Raw genomic sequence first — 14,561 nt, 5'->3', positions numbered from 1 at the left:
CTTATAAAACACTATTGGGGGTCATTTTGAAGGGTTTCATCTGATATTTTAGAGAGAGGTGAGAGAATTTTAGAGAAAGAAAGTGAAGACTTAGTCATTTATCCATCAATTTCTTGTTCAAGGTTTGAAGATTTCACAAGGATCTTGCTAGGGCTTCAAAGAGGTAAGAATTTCTTTCCTCAATTCTTCAATTTTGGGTTTGGAGTAAAGATGGGTGATTTATAGTATGATTCTAGGGTGTAAGAGTATTATGTATACATACCAATAAGGTCATGGAAAGATTGTTAGGTTCAAATAGGTAAAGATTGGGTTGAAAATGGTAAAAATCTTCATAGACTTTAATTGATGATTTGAGGCTCGAGTTGATGTCGGATTTTGGTAAAATTTATATGGTTGGACTCGTAGTTGGATGGGCGTTCATATTCTGTAAATTTTGTCGGGTTTCGAGATGTGGTACCCACGGGTGATTTTGAGTTAATTTTGGAATTTTTGTTAAAATATTGATTTCGTTAATTAGATGAGTCTATTATTGTTGTATTTATGATATGTAATTACTTTTGGCTAGATTTGGGCCATTCGGAGCCGGATATTCATGGGAAAGGCATTGTGACCGATTGATTGAGCTTGGTTCGAGGTAAGTGGCTTGCCTAACTTTGCGTGGGGGAAATCCCCTTAAGATTTGGAATTATTATGCTATGTGAGCGCCGTGTATGTGAGGTGACGAGTACGTACACGTGCTAGTTATGGAAAAACCCGATTTTCTTGCCGAGCAGAAACATGTTTTCCTGTTATTTTGAGTTATACAATTTTAATGAATACTAATCTATTTTTATTCTTAATTGAGTTATTCCAATATGTGTAGCTATCATGTTTAGTCTAATACAACATGTCTACGTGTCTTAATTGTTTATGTGAATTATGTGCAACATCCTTACTGAATTTTCTGTTTCTTCCCTGACTGGTACTTAGTCTAAATTGTAAGCATTTCGTGATGTAGTTGTCTTTCTATCACTCGCGTTGCACATTTACTTTGGGACTACAGAACGGTATTCCGAAAGATTCCCCTGCATATTTACTTTGGGACTACGGAACGGTATTCCTGGAGATTCCCCTGCATATTTACTTTGGGAATACGGAACGGTATTCCGGGAGATTCCCCTGCACATTTACTTTGGGACTACGGAACGGTATTCCGGGAGATTCTCCTGCATATTTACTTTGGAACTACGGAATGATATTTCGGGAGATTCCCCTGCACATTTATTTTAGTACTACGGAACGGTATTCCGGGAGATTTCCCTGCACATTTACGTTTGGGACTACGAGACGGTATCTCGGGAGATCCCCTGTTGTGTTTCTGTGTACTGAGCTGTTACCTTCTACGATTCTATTGTTGTTAAATTCCAGCCTTTATTTTATTGCGGTATTACACTCTATATTGTTTATTTATATAATTACCAGTAGGGCCCTGACCTAACCTCGTCACTACTCGACCGAGATTAGGCTTGGCACTTACTGGGTACCGATTGTGGTGTACTCATGCTACTTTCTGCACATGTTTTTCGTGTGCAGATCCAGGTGCACCTTATTAGCCGCACTATCAGTGAGCTGGGACAGCTTTGGAGACTTCAACATATATCTGTCGCGTCCGCAGACCTCAGAGTCCCCTTCTACTCTTTCTCATGTCCATTATCTTCTGTATTTTTCCTTGTTAGACTCTGATGTATAGAGACACTAGATTTTTCCTTCTGTAGTTTGTGATTCACGATGTTCCGGGTTTTGGGATTTGCTGTGTATTTTTGAACAGTTAGGTGTTAAAATTTTATTTTTATTTTATTATTCCGCGAATGTTAGGCTTACCTAGTCGTAGAGACTAGGTGCCGTCATGGAGTTATACGGAGGGGAAATTTGGGTCGTGACAAGTTGGTATCAAAGCTCTAGGTTCATAGATGTTGTGAGTCACAAACCGATTTAGTAGAGTCTCGCAGATCGGTACGGTGACGTCTGTACTTATTTTCGGGAGGCTATGAAACTGTTAGGAAAATTTCACTACTTTGATTCTTTGTCGTGCGAAAATTGTTGACTTCAAAGATTCTTAACTTCTGAATTCTATTCTCTCACAAATGGTGAGGACACGTACAAGCGGATCTGATGACCAGGCACCCGTGCCCCTGCTAGAGCCACGAGAGGCCGGGGCCGGGGTAGAGGCTGAGGACATCCATGTGGTGCAGCCAGAGCACCCGCACGAGCTGTTACAGAGGAGCCCCCAGTAGCTGAAGCTGGAGGGCAGACACCAGAGATACCTATTCCTGCACCAGCCCTCCAGCAGACTCTAGCCCAGTTTCTGAGCATGTTCAGCACCTTAGCTCAGGCTGGATTGATTCCACTTGATCCTGCCATATCTCAGGCCGGGGGAGGAGCACAGACTCTCGTCGCCGGTACTCCAGAGCAGTGGGCTCAGATCGACTAGGTTCCAGAGATTGTACCAATGCAGCAGGTAGCTCCAGCTCAGCCCGAGGTTAGGGCAACATCTTCTGAGGCGGAACAGCTCAGACTTGAGAGGTACAAGAAGTACCACCCACCTACCTTCAACGGATTGGCTACAGATGATGCTCAGGATTTCCTGGAGGAGTGTCATCGTATTCTCCGTACTATGGGTATAGCGGAGACGAGCTGGGTTTCTTTTACCATATTCCAGCTTAGAGGAGCAGCCTATCAGTGGTGGCGTGCTTATGAATTGAGTAGTCCAGTTGAGGAAGCTTCACTTACATGGACTCAGTTCTCGGACATGTTTTTGAGAGAGTATGTCCCTCAGAGCCTCAGGGACTCATGGCGCATGGAGTTTGAGCAGCTGCGCCAGGGGGCTATGACTGTGTCAGAGTATGCAGTTCGCTTCAGTGATTTGGCCAGACATGCACCGGCCTTAGTTGCCACAGTTCGAGAGAGGGTTCGACAGTTTATTGAGGGTCTGCATCCTAGCATCTGGAGTAGTATGGCCAGGAAAATGGAGATGGATATTTCTTATCAGCATGTTGTGGGTATTGCCAGGAGATTCGAGGGCATGTTTGCCCGGGATAGAGAGGACAGGGAGGCCAAAAGGTCTCGAGAGGCTGGTTATTATTCGGGAGCTCGTGCCCCAGCAGCTCGCCATGGTAGGGGTTATGTGAGCCGCCCCGTTCATTCAGCCCTTCCAGCCTCCAGCGGTGTTCCAGCTCCTTCTAGACCCCAGGAGCCTTATTATGCACCGCCAGTATCTAGTGTGCCTCCTGCACGGGGTGTTCCTAGCGGCCAGTCTAGCAGACCTGGCCCGAGCCAGTCACAGCAGCCACGCCCTCCCAAAGCTTGTTTTGAGTATGGCGACACTCGCCACATGGTGAGGGATTTCCCCAGGATTAAGAGGGGTGCACCTCCATAGACTATTCAGCCACAACGTGCTCCACCGGGTCCTCAGGCTATGATTACAGCACCAGCTGCCAGCCCACTTGCTCAACCAGCTCGAGGTAGAGGTCGGGGAGGTAGAGGTCGCCCTAGAGGGGGAGGCCAGGCCAGATATTATACACTTCCTGCTCGTACAGAGGTAGTTGCTTTTGATTCTGTCATTACAGGTATTGTTTCGGTCTGTCATAGAGATGCGTCGGTATTATTTGACCTAGGCTCTACATATTCTTATGTGTCCTCTTATTTTGCCCCGTATTTGGGCGTATTTAGGGATTCTTTGAGTTTCCCTATTTATGTATCTACTCCTGTGGGAGATTCTCTTATTGTGGACCGCGTGTATCGGTCGTGTTTGATTGCTCTTAGTGGTTTTGAGACCAACGCCGATTTATTATTACTCAGCATGGTAGACTTTAATATTATTTTGGGCATGGACTAGTTGTCGCCCCATTATGCTATTCTTGATTGTCACGCTAAAATCATGACGCTGGCTATGTCAGATTTACCGCGATTAGAGTAGCGATGTACCTTAGAGTATACTCCCAGCAGAGTTATTTCTTTTCTTAAAGCTCAACGAATGGTTGAGAAGGGGTGTGACGCGTATCTAGCTTATGTGAGAGATGTCAGTATTGATACCCCTATAGTTGAGTCAGTTCCAGTAGTGAGGGACTTTCCAGATGTGTTTCCAGCTGATCTTCCGGGCATGCCGCCCGACAGAGATATTGATTTTGGCATTGATTTGTTGCCGGGCACTCAGCCCATATCTATTCTTCCATATCGTATGGCTCCTCCTGAATTGAAGAAGTTGAAAGAGCAATTACAAGAATTGCTTGATAAAGGCTTCATTCGGCCCAGTGTGTCACCTTGGGGTGCCCCTGTCTTATTTGTGAAGAAGAAGGATGGTTCTATACGGATGTGTATTGATTACCGCCAGTTGAACAAAGTCACAGTGAAAAACAAGTATCCATTGCCTCGTATTGATGGCTTATTTGATCAGTTACAGGGTGCCAGAGTGTTTTCCAAGATTGACTTACGTTCAGGTTATCATCAGTTAAAGATTCGGGAGCCGGATATCCCGAAGACTGCTTTCAGGACCAGATATGGTCACTATGATTTTCTTGTTATGTCTTTTGGGTTGACCAATGCCCCAATAGCTTTTATGCACTTGATGCACATTGTGTTCCGACCTTATCTTGACTCGTTTGTCATTGTGTTTATTGACGACATTCTGGTATACTCCCGGAGTCGGGAGGATCATGAGCAGCACCTGAGGACTGTACTTCATACCTTGAGAGAAAAGAAGTTATATGCAAAATTTTCAAAGTGTGAGTTTTGGCTAGACTCAGTGGCATTCTTGGGTCATATAGTATCGAGTGAGGGGATCCAGGTGGATCTGAAGAAGATTTAAGCAGTGCAGAGTCGGCCTAGGCCTTCCTCAGCTACGGAGATCCGGAGTTTTCTTGGTTTGGAGGGGTATTACCTTCGCTTTGTAGAGGGATTCTCATCTATTGAAACACCTATGACTAGGCTGACCCAGAAGGGTGCTCCGTTCAGGTGGACAGAGGAATGCGAGGAGAGGTTTCAGAAGCTCAAGACAGCTTTGACTACAGCCCCAGTATTGGTATTACCTACAGGTTCGGGGTCTTATACTGTATATTGTGATGCATTGCGGATTGGTCTCGGCGCGGTGTTGATGCAGGACGGTAGGGTGATTGCCTACACGTCCAGACAGTTGAAGGTACACGAAAAGAACTATCCTGTCCATGACCTTGAGTTAGCAGCTATTGTTCATGCCTTAAAGATATGGTGACATTATTTGTACGGTGTTCCTTGTGAGATTTACACCGATCATCGGAGTTTGCAACATCTGTTTAAGAAGAAAGATCTTTACTTACGTCAGCGGAGGTGGTTGGAGCTACTTAAGGATTATGATATCACTATTTTATACCACCCTGGGAAGGCCAATGTGGTGGCCGATGCTTTGAGTCGTCGGGCAGAGAGTTTGGGGAGTTTAGTATATCTACCAGCAGTAGAGAGGCCATTGGCGTTGGATGTTCAGGCCTTAGCAAGCCCGTTTGTGAGATTGGATATTTCTGAGCCGAGTCGAGTATTGGCTTATATGATCTCTCGGTCTTCTCTTTATGATCGTATCAGGGAGCATCAGTATGATGACCCCCATCTGCTTGTCCTTAAGGATACGGTCCAGCACGGTGATGCTAAGGAGGTCACTATTGGAGATGATAATGCATTGAGGATGCAGGGCAGGCTATGTGTGCCCAATGTAGATGGTTTGCGTGAGTTGATTCTATAGGAGGCTCACAGTTCGCGGTACTCTATTCATCCGGGTGCCGCAAAGATGTATCAGGACTTGAAACAACATTACTGGTGGAGGAGAATGAAGAAGAACATAATAGAGTATGTGGCTCGATGTCTTAATTGCCAGCAGGTAAAATATGAGCATCAGCGACCAGGTGGATTGCTTCAGAAGTTAGAGATTCCGGAGTGAAAATGGGAGCGGATCACTATGGATTTCGTTGTTGGACTCCCACGGACTCAGCGGAGGTTTGATGCAGTTTGGGTAATTGTGGATAGGCTGACCAAGTCGGCTCATTTCATTCCTGTGATAACTACCTATTCTTCCGAGCAGCTAGCTCGAATCTACATCCGTGAGATCGTCAGGCTTCATGGTGTACCGGTATCTATTATCTCTGACCGGGGTACATAGTTTACATCACGGTTCTGGAGAGCTGTACAACATGAATTGGGTACTAGGGTTGAGTTGAGCACAACATTTCACCCTCAGACGGACGGGCAGTCCGAGCGCACTATTCAGATATTAGAGGATATGCTCCGTGCGTGTATGATAGATTTTGGGGGTTCTTGGGACCAGCTCTTACCACTTGCAGAGTTTGCTTACAACAACAGTTATCAGTCCAGCATTCAGATAGCACCGTATGAGGCTCTGTACGGTAGGCGGTGTCGGTCCCCAGTGGGTTGGTTTGAGCCCGGCGAGGCCAAATTATTGGGTACGGACTTGGTTCAGGATGCCTTGGCAAAGGTGAAGGTAATTCAGGATAGACTTCGCACAACGCAGTCTAGACAGAACAAATATGCGGATCGTAAGGTTCGCGAGGTGGAATTCATGATTAGAGAGCGAGTCTTGCTCCGAGTTTCGCCTATGAAGGGCGTTATGAGGTTCGAGAGGAAGGGCAAGTTGAGCCCTCGGTATATTGGGCCTTTTGAGATACTTAAGAAAATTGGGGAGGTGGCTTATGAACTTGCTTTGCCACCTAGTCTATCAGATGTTCATCCAGTGTTCCATGTATCCATGCTCCGAAAGTATGTCGGGGATCCGTCTCACATTTTGGATTTCAGTACAGTACAGCTGGACGGTAATTTGACTTATGATGTGGAGCCAGTGGCTATTTTCGACCGGTAGGTTTGAAAGCTGAGGTCAAAGAATATAGCATCAGTGAAGGTGCAGTGGAGAGGCCAGCCAGTCGGAGAAGCTACTTAGGAGATTGAGCAGGAAATGCGGAGTAAATACCCACACTTATTTGAGACTCCAGGTATTATTCTAAACCCGTTCGAGGACAAACGTTTGTTTAAGAGGGGGAGAATGTAACGACCCGACCCGTCGTTTTGAGTATTATAACCTCGTTTCCCTATTTACTGCTCAATTTATGCTTTATATTTGTTATGTGACTTACCGGGGGTATTGGTTCGGGTCCGGTGAGATTTTTGAATGATTTGGAATACCAAGTTCCAAGGTTTCGAAATTCAGTTAAAAAGGTTGACCAGATGTTGATGTATGTGTAGTAACCCGAAAGGTTTTGCTAAGGAAATTAAGTTTTTGTGGCGTCGAGGTAGATCAAATAGTACAAAGGTTGTAGAAATTTCTCGCGGCTCGGACTTTTTGGGTTGAACAATGCACCGGGAAGTAAAGGAAAATTCTTGGCAGAAAAACGCATTTCTGCGGTCCATTATGCGACCGCATAATCACTCTGCGGACCGCATAATGGCCGCAGAAGTGATGCAGAAGAGGGCCAATTTGGATGAAATCAGCGGTCGACTATGCGACCGCAGAACAGGTATGCGGGCCGCATAGTGACCGCATACACAGACAGATGTTTGCTATTTTTGGACACCGATTATGCGACCGATATACGGTCCGCATAATCATTATGCGGTCGCATATGCGACCGCAGAACCTGTCCCAGAGCTTTATTTTTCTGATTTTATAAACCCGACCCTATTCTTATAAAACACTATTGGGGGTCATTTTGAAGGGTTTCATCTGATATTTTAGAGAGAGGTGAGAGTATTTTAGAGAGAGAAAGTGAAGACTTAGTCATTTATCCATCAACTTCTTATTCAAGGTTTGAAGATTTCACAAGGATTTTGCTAGGGCTTCAAAGAGGTAAGAATTTCTTTCCTCAATTCTTCAATTTCGGGTTTGGAATAAAGACGGGTGATTTATAGTATGATTCTTGGGTATAAGAGTATTATGTATACATACCAATAAGGTCATGGAAAGATTGTTAGGTTCAAATGGGTAAAGATTTGGTTGAAAATGGTAAAAATTTTCATAGATTTTAATTGAAGATTTGAGGCTCGAGTTGATGTCAGATTTTGGTGAAATTTGTATGGTTGGACTCGTAGTTGGATGGGTGTTCATATTCTGTAACTTTTATCGGGTTCTGATATATGGGGCCCACGGACGATTTTGAGTTAATTTTGAAATTTTCGTTAAAATATTGATTTCGTTAATTAGATGAGTCTATTATTGTTGTATTTATGATATGTAATTGCTTTTCGCTAGATTTGGGGTCATTCAGAGCCGGATATTCGTAGAAAAGGCATTGTGACCGATTGATTGAGCTTGGTTCAAGGTAAGTGGCTTGCCTAACTTTGCGTGGAAAAAATTCCCTTAAGAACTATTATGCTATGTGAGCGCCGTGTACGTGAGATGACGAGTACGTACACGAGCTAGTTGTGGAAAAATCCGATTTTCTTGCCGAGCAGAAACATGTTTTCCTGTTATTTTGAGTTATATAATTTTAATAAATACTAATCTATTTTCATTCTTAATTGAGTTATTCCAATATGTGTAGCTATCATGTTTAGTCTAATACAGCATGTCTACGTGTCTTAAGTGTTTATGTGAATTATGTGCAGCATGCTTAGTGAATTTCCTGCTTATTCCCTGACTGGTACTTAGTCTAAATTGTAAGAATTTCGTGATGTAGTTGTCTTTCTATCACTCGCGTTGCACATTTACTTTGGGACTACAGAACGGTATTACGGGAGATTCCCCTGCATATTTACTTTGGGACTACGGAATGGTATTCCGGGAGATTCCCCTGCATATTTACTTTGGGACTACAGAACGTTATTTCGGGAGATTTCCCTGCACATTTATTTTGGGACTACGGAACGGTATTCCGGTAGATTTCCCTGCACATTTATTTTGGGACTACGGAATGGTATTCCGGGAGATTCCCCTATACATTTACTTTGGGACTACGGAACGGTATTCAGGGAGATTTCCCTGCACATTTACGTTTGGGACTACGAGACGGTATCTCGGAAGATCCCCTGTTGTGTTTCTGTGTACTGAGCTGTTACCTTCTATGATTCCATTGTTGTTAAATTTCAGCCTTTATTTTATTGCGGTAATACACTCTATATTGTTTATTTATATAATTACCAGTAGGGCCCTGACCTGACCTCGTCACTACTCGACCGAGGTTAGACTTGGCACTTACTGGGTACCGATTGTGGTGTACTCATACTACTCTCTGCACATGTTTTTCATGTGCAGATCCAGGTGCACCTTATCAGCCGCACTATCAGTGAGTCGTGACAGCTTTGGAGACTTCAACGTATATCTGCCGCGTCTGCAGACCTCGGAGTCCCCTTATACTCTTTCTCATGTCCATTATCTTCTGTATTTTTCCTTGTTAGACTATGATGTATAGAGACACTAGATTTTTCCTTCTGTAGTTTGTGATTCACGATGTTCCGGGTTTTGGGATTTACTGTGTATTTTTGAACAGTTAGGTGTTAAAATTTTGTTTTCATTTTATTATTCCACGAATGTTAGGCTTACCTATTCGTAGAGACTAGGTGCCGTCACGTCGTTATACGGAGGGAAAATTTGGGTCGTGACAAGCGTCTTAATAAAAGGCGCTATACCTTCCTGCTCTTTTCAGGTTCAACTATAGCGTCTTTTAAAAGGGCGCTATACCTTAACGGACAAACGGCCGTTAAGGTATAGCGCCCTTAAAAGGGCGTTATATATATTTCACTATATTGTTTTTCCACACATTTTGGTTCTTTGAGTCCAAAAGAACCACATTTTGGTTCCGAACTCCATTAATATCCATGTCTTCGTAGGACTAGAAGGATAAGAAAGTAAAGGTGTTTTGTCAACTTTTACAACTGCAATCATTAATTCCATTATTATCTTGCTGGCATAAAATCTTGCTCTTGTCCCCGTTTGAATTATTCATACATTCTCCCACTTGCAGATGCTGATGCAATATACTCTATAAAGAGGTAATATTGAATCTTATTGCATTATTTGTTGAATCCGAAGACTGAAGATGATTCAATTTTTGCAGATGGGATGCTTATTTCTTGTTCTTGTTTCTGTGTTACATTATCCATTTGTTTTTTCGTCTAACATTCCTTTTTCAAATCATTTATGCCGCCAAGACCAGAGCTTGGCTTTGCAACAATTGAAGTTTAAATTGGCCATAGATGACTCTGCTTCTGCTGATTGTGATTCAAATGGTCACATTGCCTACCCAAAGACATTTTCTTGGAATAGCAGCACTGATTGTTGTACCTGGGATGGAGTAACATGTGATAGAATTACAGGTCAAATAACCGGTCTTGATCTTAGTTGCAGCCAACTTCATGGAACAATTGATTCCAACAGCACCCTCTTCCAGCTTTCTAATCTGCAAAAGCTTAATTTAGCATACAATGATTTCTCCCCTTCCCAAATTTCAAGCAAATTTGGCTGGTTTCCAAGTTTGGCACATCTTAATCTCTCGAATTCTGGTTTTTCAGGCAGAGTACCTTCAAAAGTATCATATCTATCTAACTTGATTTCACTTGATCTTTCCGAAAATCTTGAGGAGTTGAGATTTGGACCTCACACTTTCAAATTGATCCTTCAAAACTTAACTCAACTAAGGGAGCTTTACCTCACCTTTACATACATCTCTTCAGCACTCCCATCAAACTTTTCCTCTTCCTTGGCTGTTCTGAATCTTCCCAGCACAGAATTGTCTGGGAAAATCCCTGATGAAAATTTTCATTTGCCAAAACTACAAAAGCTTAACTTAGGAAGCAACTCGGATCTCACGGGACATTTGCCAAAGATTAAGTGGAACAGTAGCAGCTCTTTAACGGAGTTAGATCTTTCTTCATCAGGCTTTTCCGGGAATGTACCAGATGCTATTGGTCATCTCAGCTCTTTAAGTTTCCTAGATTTCTCAAGTTGCTACTTCTCTGGAACCATTCCTCAATCTATAGGGAATCTAACAAAGCTCAATAATTTGCGCCTCTTCTCGAACAACTTCAATGGTTCACTGCCATCAACAATCTCAAATCTGGTGCAACTAGTTGAATTTGATATTTCATCTAACAACTTTAGTGGTGATATTCCAAATATTTTCAGTAACTTCACCAAGCTCAAATCTTTATCCCTTGCAGATAACTTGTTCACAGGGTTGTTTCCATCCTCAGTTACAAACCTAACAAAGCTGGAGAGTTTAATACTCTCTAATTGTTCAATTGCTGGTCCTATTCCTTCTATCGCCACTGGATTCCCAAACCTCATTTTGCTCTTCCTATCAGATAACTTGCTTACTGGGGAAATACCATCTTGGATATTTGATCTTCCTTCCTTAAAATTCTTACAGATGAGAGCCAATCATCTTACTGGTCAACTTAAGGAATTTGGATACAACTTGCTAGAAGTTCTTGATGTTGGTGGCAATAAGCTGCATGGACCTATCCCAAGATCATTCTCCAAACTTGTGAACTTGACAACACTAGATCTTTCTACGAACAACTTTTCTGGTGGTCTAGACATTGGTATGTTTTCAAACTGCAAACAACTTAGACGTCTTGGTCTTTCTTTTAACAATCTGTCGGTGTTTTCCAGCCACAAACATATGGCCTTGCCGAGTTCTATTGGAAGATTGTATGCATCTTCCTGCAATATAAGGGAATTAAATTTCTTACAAGCTGCAACGAGAATTGGTCAATTAGATCTTTCCAACAACAAGATCTATGGCAAAATTCCTGATTGGGCGTGGTCTGATTGGCAAAGCTCATTGTTTTATCTGAATCTTTCAAGCAATTTTCTAACTGCTATTAACCCACTTCATGACTTTGAAAATCTTGTTTATCTTGATCTTGGATCGAACTTGATTCAAAGAGAACTACCCGCTCCACCTCCCTGCATGTTCCTCTTCATAGTCTCAAAAAATAACTTCACCGGGAAGTTACCTTCACCGTTATGCAGGATGAGTACCCTTGTGATTCTTGATTTGTCCAGTAACAGCTTGAGTGGAGTAATTCCAAAATGTTTGGTAAACATGAGCAGGAGTCTCTCAGTGTTGGACCTGCACGATAATCAATTTCATGGGACAGTTCCAACAAAGTTTGGCAGGGAAAGTACTTTGAGAAGTCTCAATTTGCGGAATAATAAACTAGAAGGAACATTGCCACAAACCCTGGCCAATTGCAGAGCGCTGGAGGTACTTGATCTTGGAGAAAACTTGTTGAATGATACATTTCCAAAATGGTTGGGAACACTTCCTAGGCTACATGTTCTCAGTTTGAGATCCAATAGGTTACACGGCCCGATTACCACTTCAAGAAAGCAAGTCTTATTCTCTAAGTTGAAAATCCTTGATCTCTCTTATAATGACTTCACTGGGAATTTTCCAGAAAGGTATTTCAGAAACCTGAAAGCCATGATGATATCAGATCGAACGGGAACTCCTACATTGTATATTGGAGAAGATCTATACCATGATTCCGTGACAGTGTCTATAAAAGGGCAGCAGATTGAAATTGTGAGGATTCTTTCTATCTTTGCAACCATTGATTTCTCAAGTAACAAATTTGAAGGTGATATACCAAAATACATTGGCAATCTTAGGTCACTTCGAGCTTTGAATTTGTCACATAACAGACTTATTGGTCCAATACCTCAGTCCTTTGGAAATTTATCAGTTCTTGAATCGTTAGACCTGTCGTCAAACCAACTCTCAGGGAAGATTCCACAACAACTTGCAACTATGAACTTTCTTGCTGTCATGAATCTCTCACAGAACCATCTGATCGGACGCATACCTAGAGGTCCACAGCTTGATACATTTGAAAATGACTCGTATTCAGGAAATGCTGGATTATGTGGATTTCCTTTGTCAAGAAATTGTGGAGATAATGAGATGCCGCAACAACCTCCTTCATTTGAGGCCGATGAAGAAGAAGATGATCCAGGGTTTATGGATTGGAGAGCAGTGGTAATAGGATATGGTTGTGGAATGGTGTTTGGATTGTTTATGGGATATGTCGTTTTCTTAACAGGGAGACCAAAATGGTTTGTGAGAATTGTCAACGAAGAAGGATACAGGATGGTTAAGAAAATTGAGGCCAAGAGAAGACGTCGGAAAAGAAGAGGATGAAGTAATAACAAGTGGCTTCTAGTATTTGTAAATTTCATGCATTGCTGCATTGACAATTTTTGCTAATGCTTCTGTTGTTCTTAGGTGTGTTATATTTACTGGGGTTATAAATTGGGGTTCTTTGCATTGTAAGCTAATAATGAAAAGAGAGGAAAAGAAAGAACAAAAGGAATATTCTAGGAGTATGTTCTCTTTTGGACAATGCTGCAGAAATTGGCAACTTTTTGTATTCCTTCTCACATTCCATCTCTAAATTATGTGTCAAACCTAAACTGCATCCCAAAATTAACAGGTTACGTCCTCCCGTTGGTTTCTGTCAAAACATAACTTCTCATTCAGGCATTTTACCAAACAGGTGGTGTTCCAGCAATATGATTTGTTTGAAAAGGAGGACATTACGACAATTGAAGCAAAATCTCATTCAAGGTGTGAATGAAGAAAATCAGAAAATGGAAAGAACGAAAAATGGAGGCAGGTGGTGAACAGATGGAAAGAACGAAAAATGGAGGCAGGTGGTGAACAGATGAGCTCTTCTTTTATGAAATTGGTAAAATGTATCTTGAAATCTTCTTTTTGTCTATGTAGAGTGAAACTCTACTAACCACTAACCAGACTCAGGAACCAAAGACGCTAAGACTAACCCTTTAGTAAGCCTACCCCTTTTTCATGCTAAAAATTCATAATTTTAGAACCTACCAACGTTCAATCAATTCCAATTTAACGATTTGTAATCAAAGTATTTTGCAAATATTAAATCCTAAGTAAGGGTGGCAAGTGGGCCGGGCCCGGTCCTAAGTGGGCTTCGCGGGCCCGGTCCTCAATGGGCCGGTCCTATGCGGTCCTGTCCTAAACGGTCCCGGGCTTCGCGGGCTTATTGCTGAAACCGGCTCGGGACCGGGACCACGAACTAACGGTCCCGGGCCTAAGTGGGCCTAAACGGGCCTAAGCGGGCCCCACAAATACTTTCTATTTTTAATTTTTTTTTAATAGAAGTTAGAGAAAAAAAATGGTAATAAAGATATATAAACTATATTCGATTTATATACTATATATACATCTTAAAATATATATATACTATATTATATATACATTGTATATAAGCCATATTCGATAGTATACATCTTAAAATATTCTCATTTCACTCCGAGTTCCTTCCGGACTCGAACCAACTAACCCGATATAATATAATATTGTTGAATAACACCAAAAGAAGTAGGAATGGGGAAAACAGGGTTACAACTCTCGAAACGACCGGCCGGGTCGTTACAGCTTATATATATAATATAATTCGATTTACTATATATACATCTTAAGATATATAAGCTATATTCGATTTACTATATATACATCTTAAGATATGTATATATATTGAATATATACATCTTAAGATATATAAGCTATATATATATA

General features: G+C 42.0%; 1 protein-coding gene across 1 annotated transcript; it reads left to right on the top strand.

Annotated features, from left to right (window-relative positions):
- Positions 1 to 10,043: 10,043 nt before the first annotated feature.
- On the top strand, positions 10,044 to 13,151 carry LOC142180032 (receptor-like protein Cf-9). The gene has a single exon (XM_075250951.1). It carries the CDS (start codon positions 10,044 to 10,046, stop codon positions 13,149 to 13,151), a length of 3,108 nt encoding a protein of 1,035 aa, XP_075107052.1.
- The last annotated feature ends 1,410 nt before the right edge of the window (positions 13,152 to 14,561 follow it).

Source organism: Nicotiana tabacum, chromosome 4 (assembly GCF_000715075.1).
Source record: "Nicotiana tabacum cultivar K326 chromosome 4, ASM71507v2, whole genome shotgun sequence".
Lineage (NCBI taxonomy): Eukaryota > Viridiplantae > Streptophyta > Magnoliopsida > Solanales > Solanaceae > Nicotiana > Nicotiana tabacum.
This window is presented reverse-complemented; position numbering and strand designations above follow the sequence as displayed.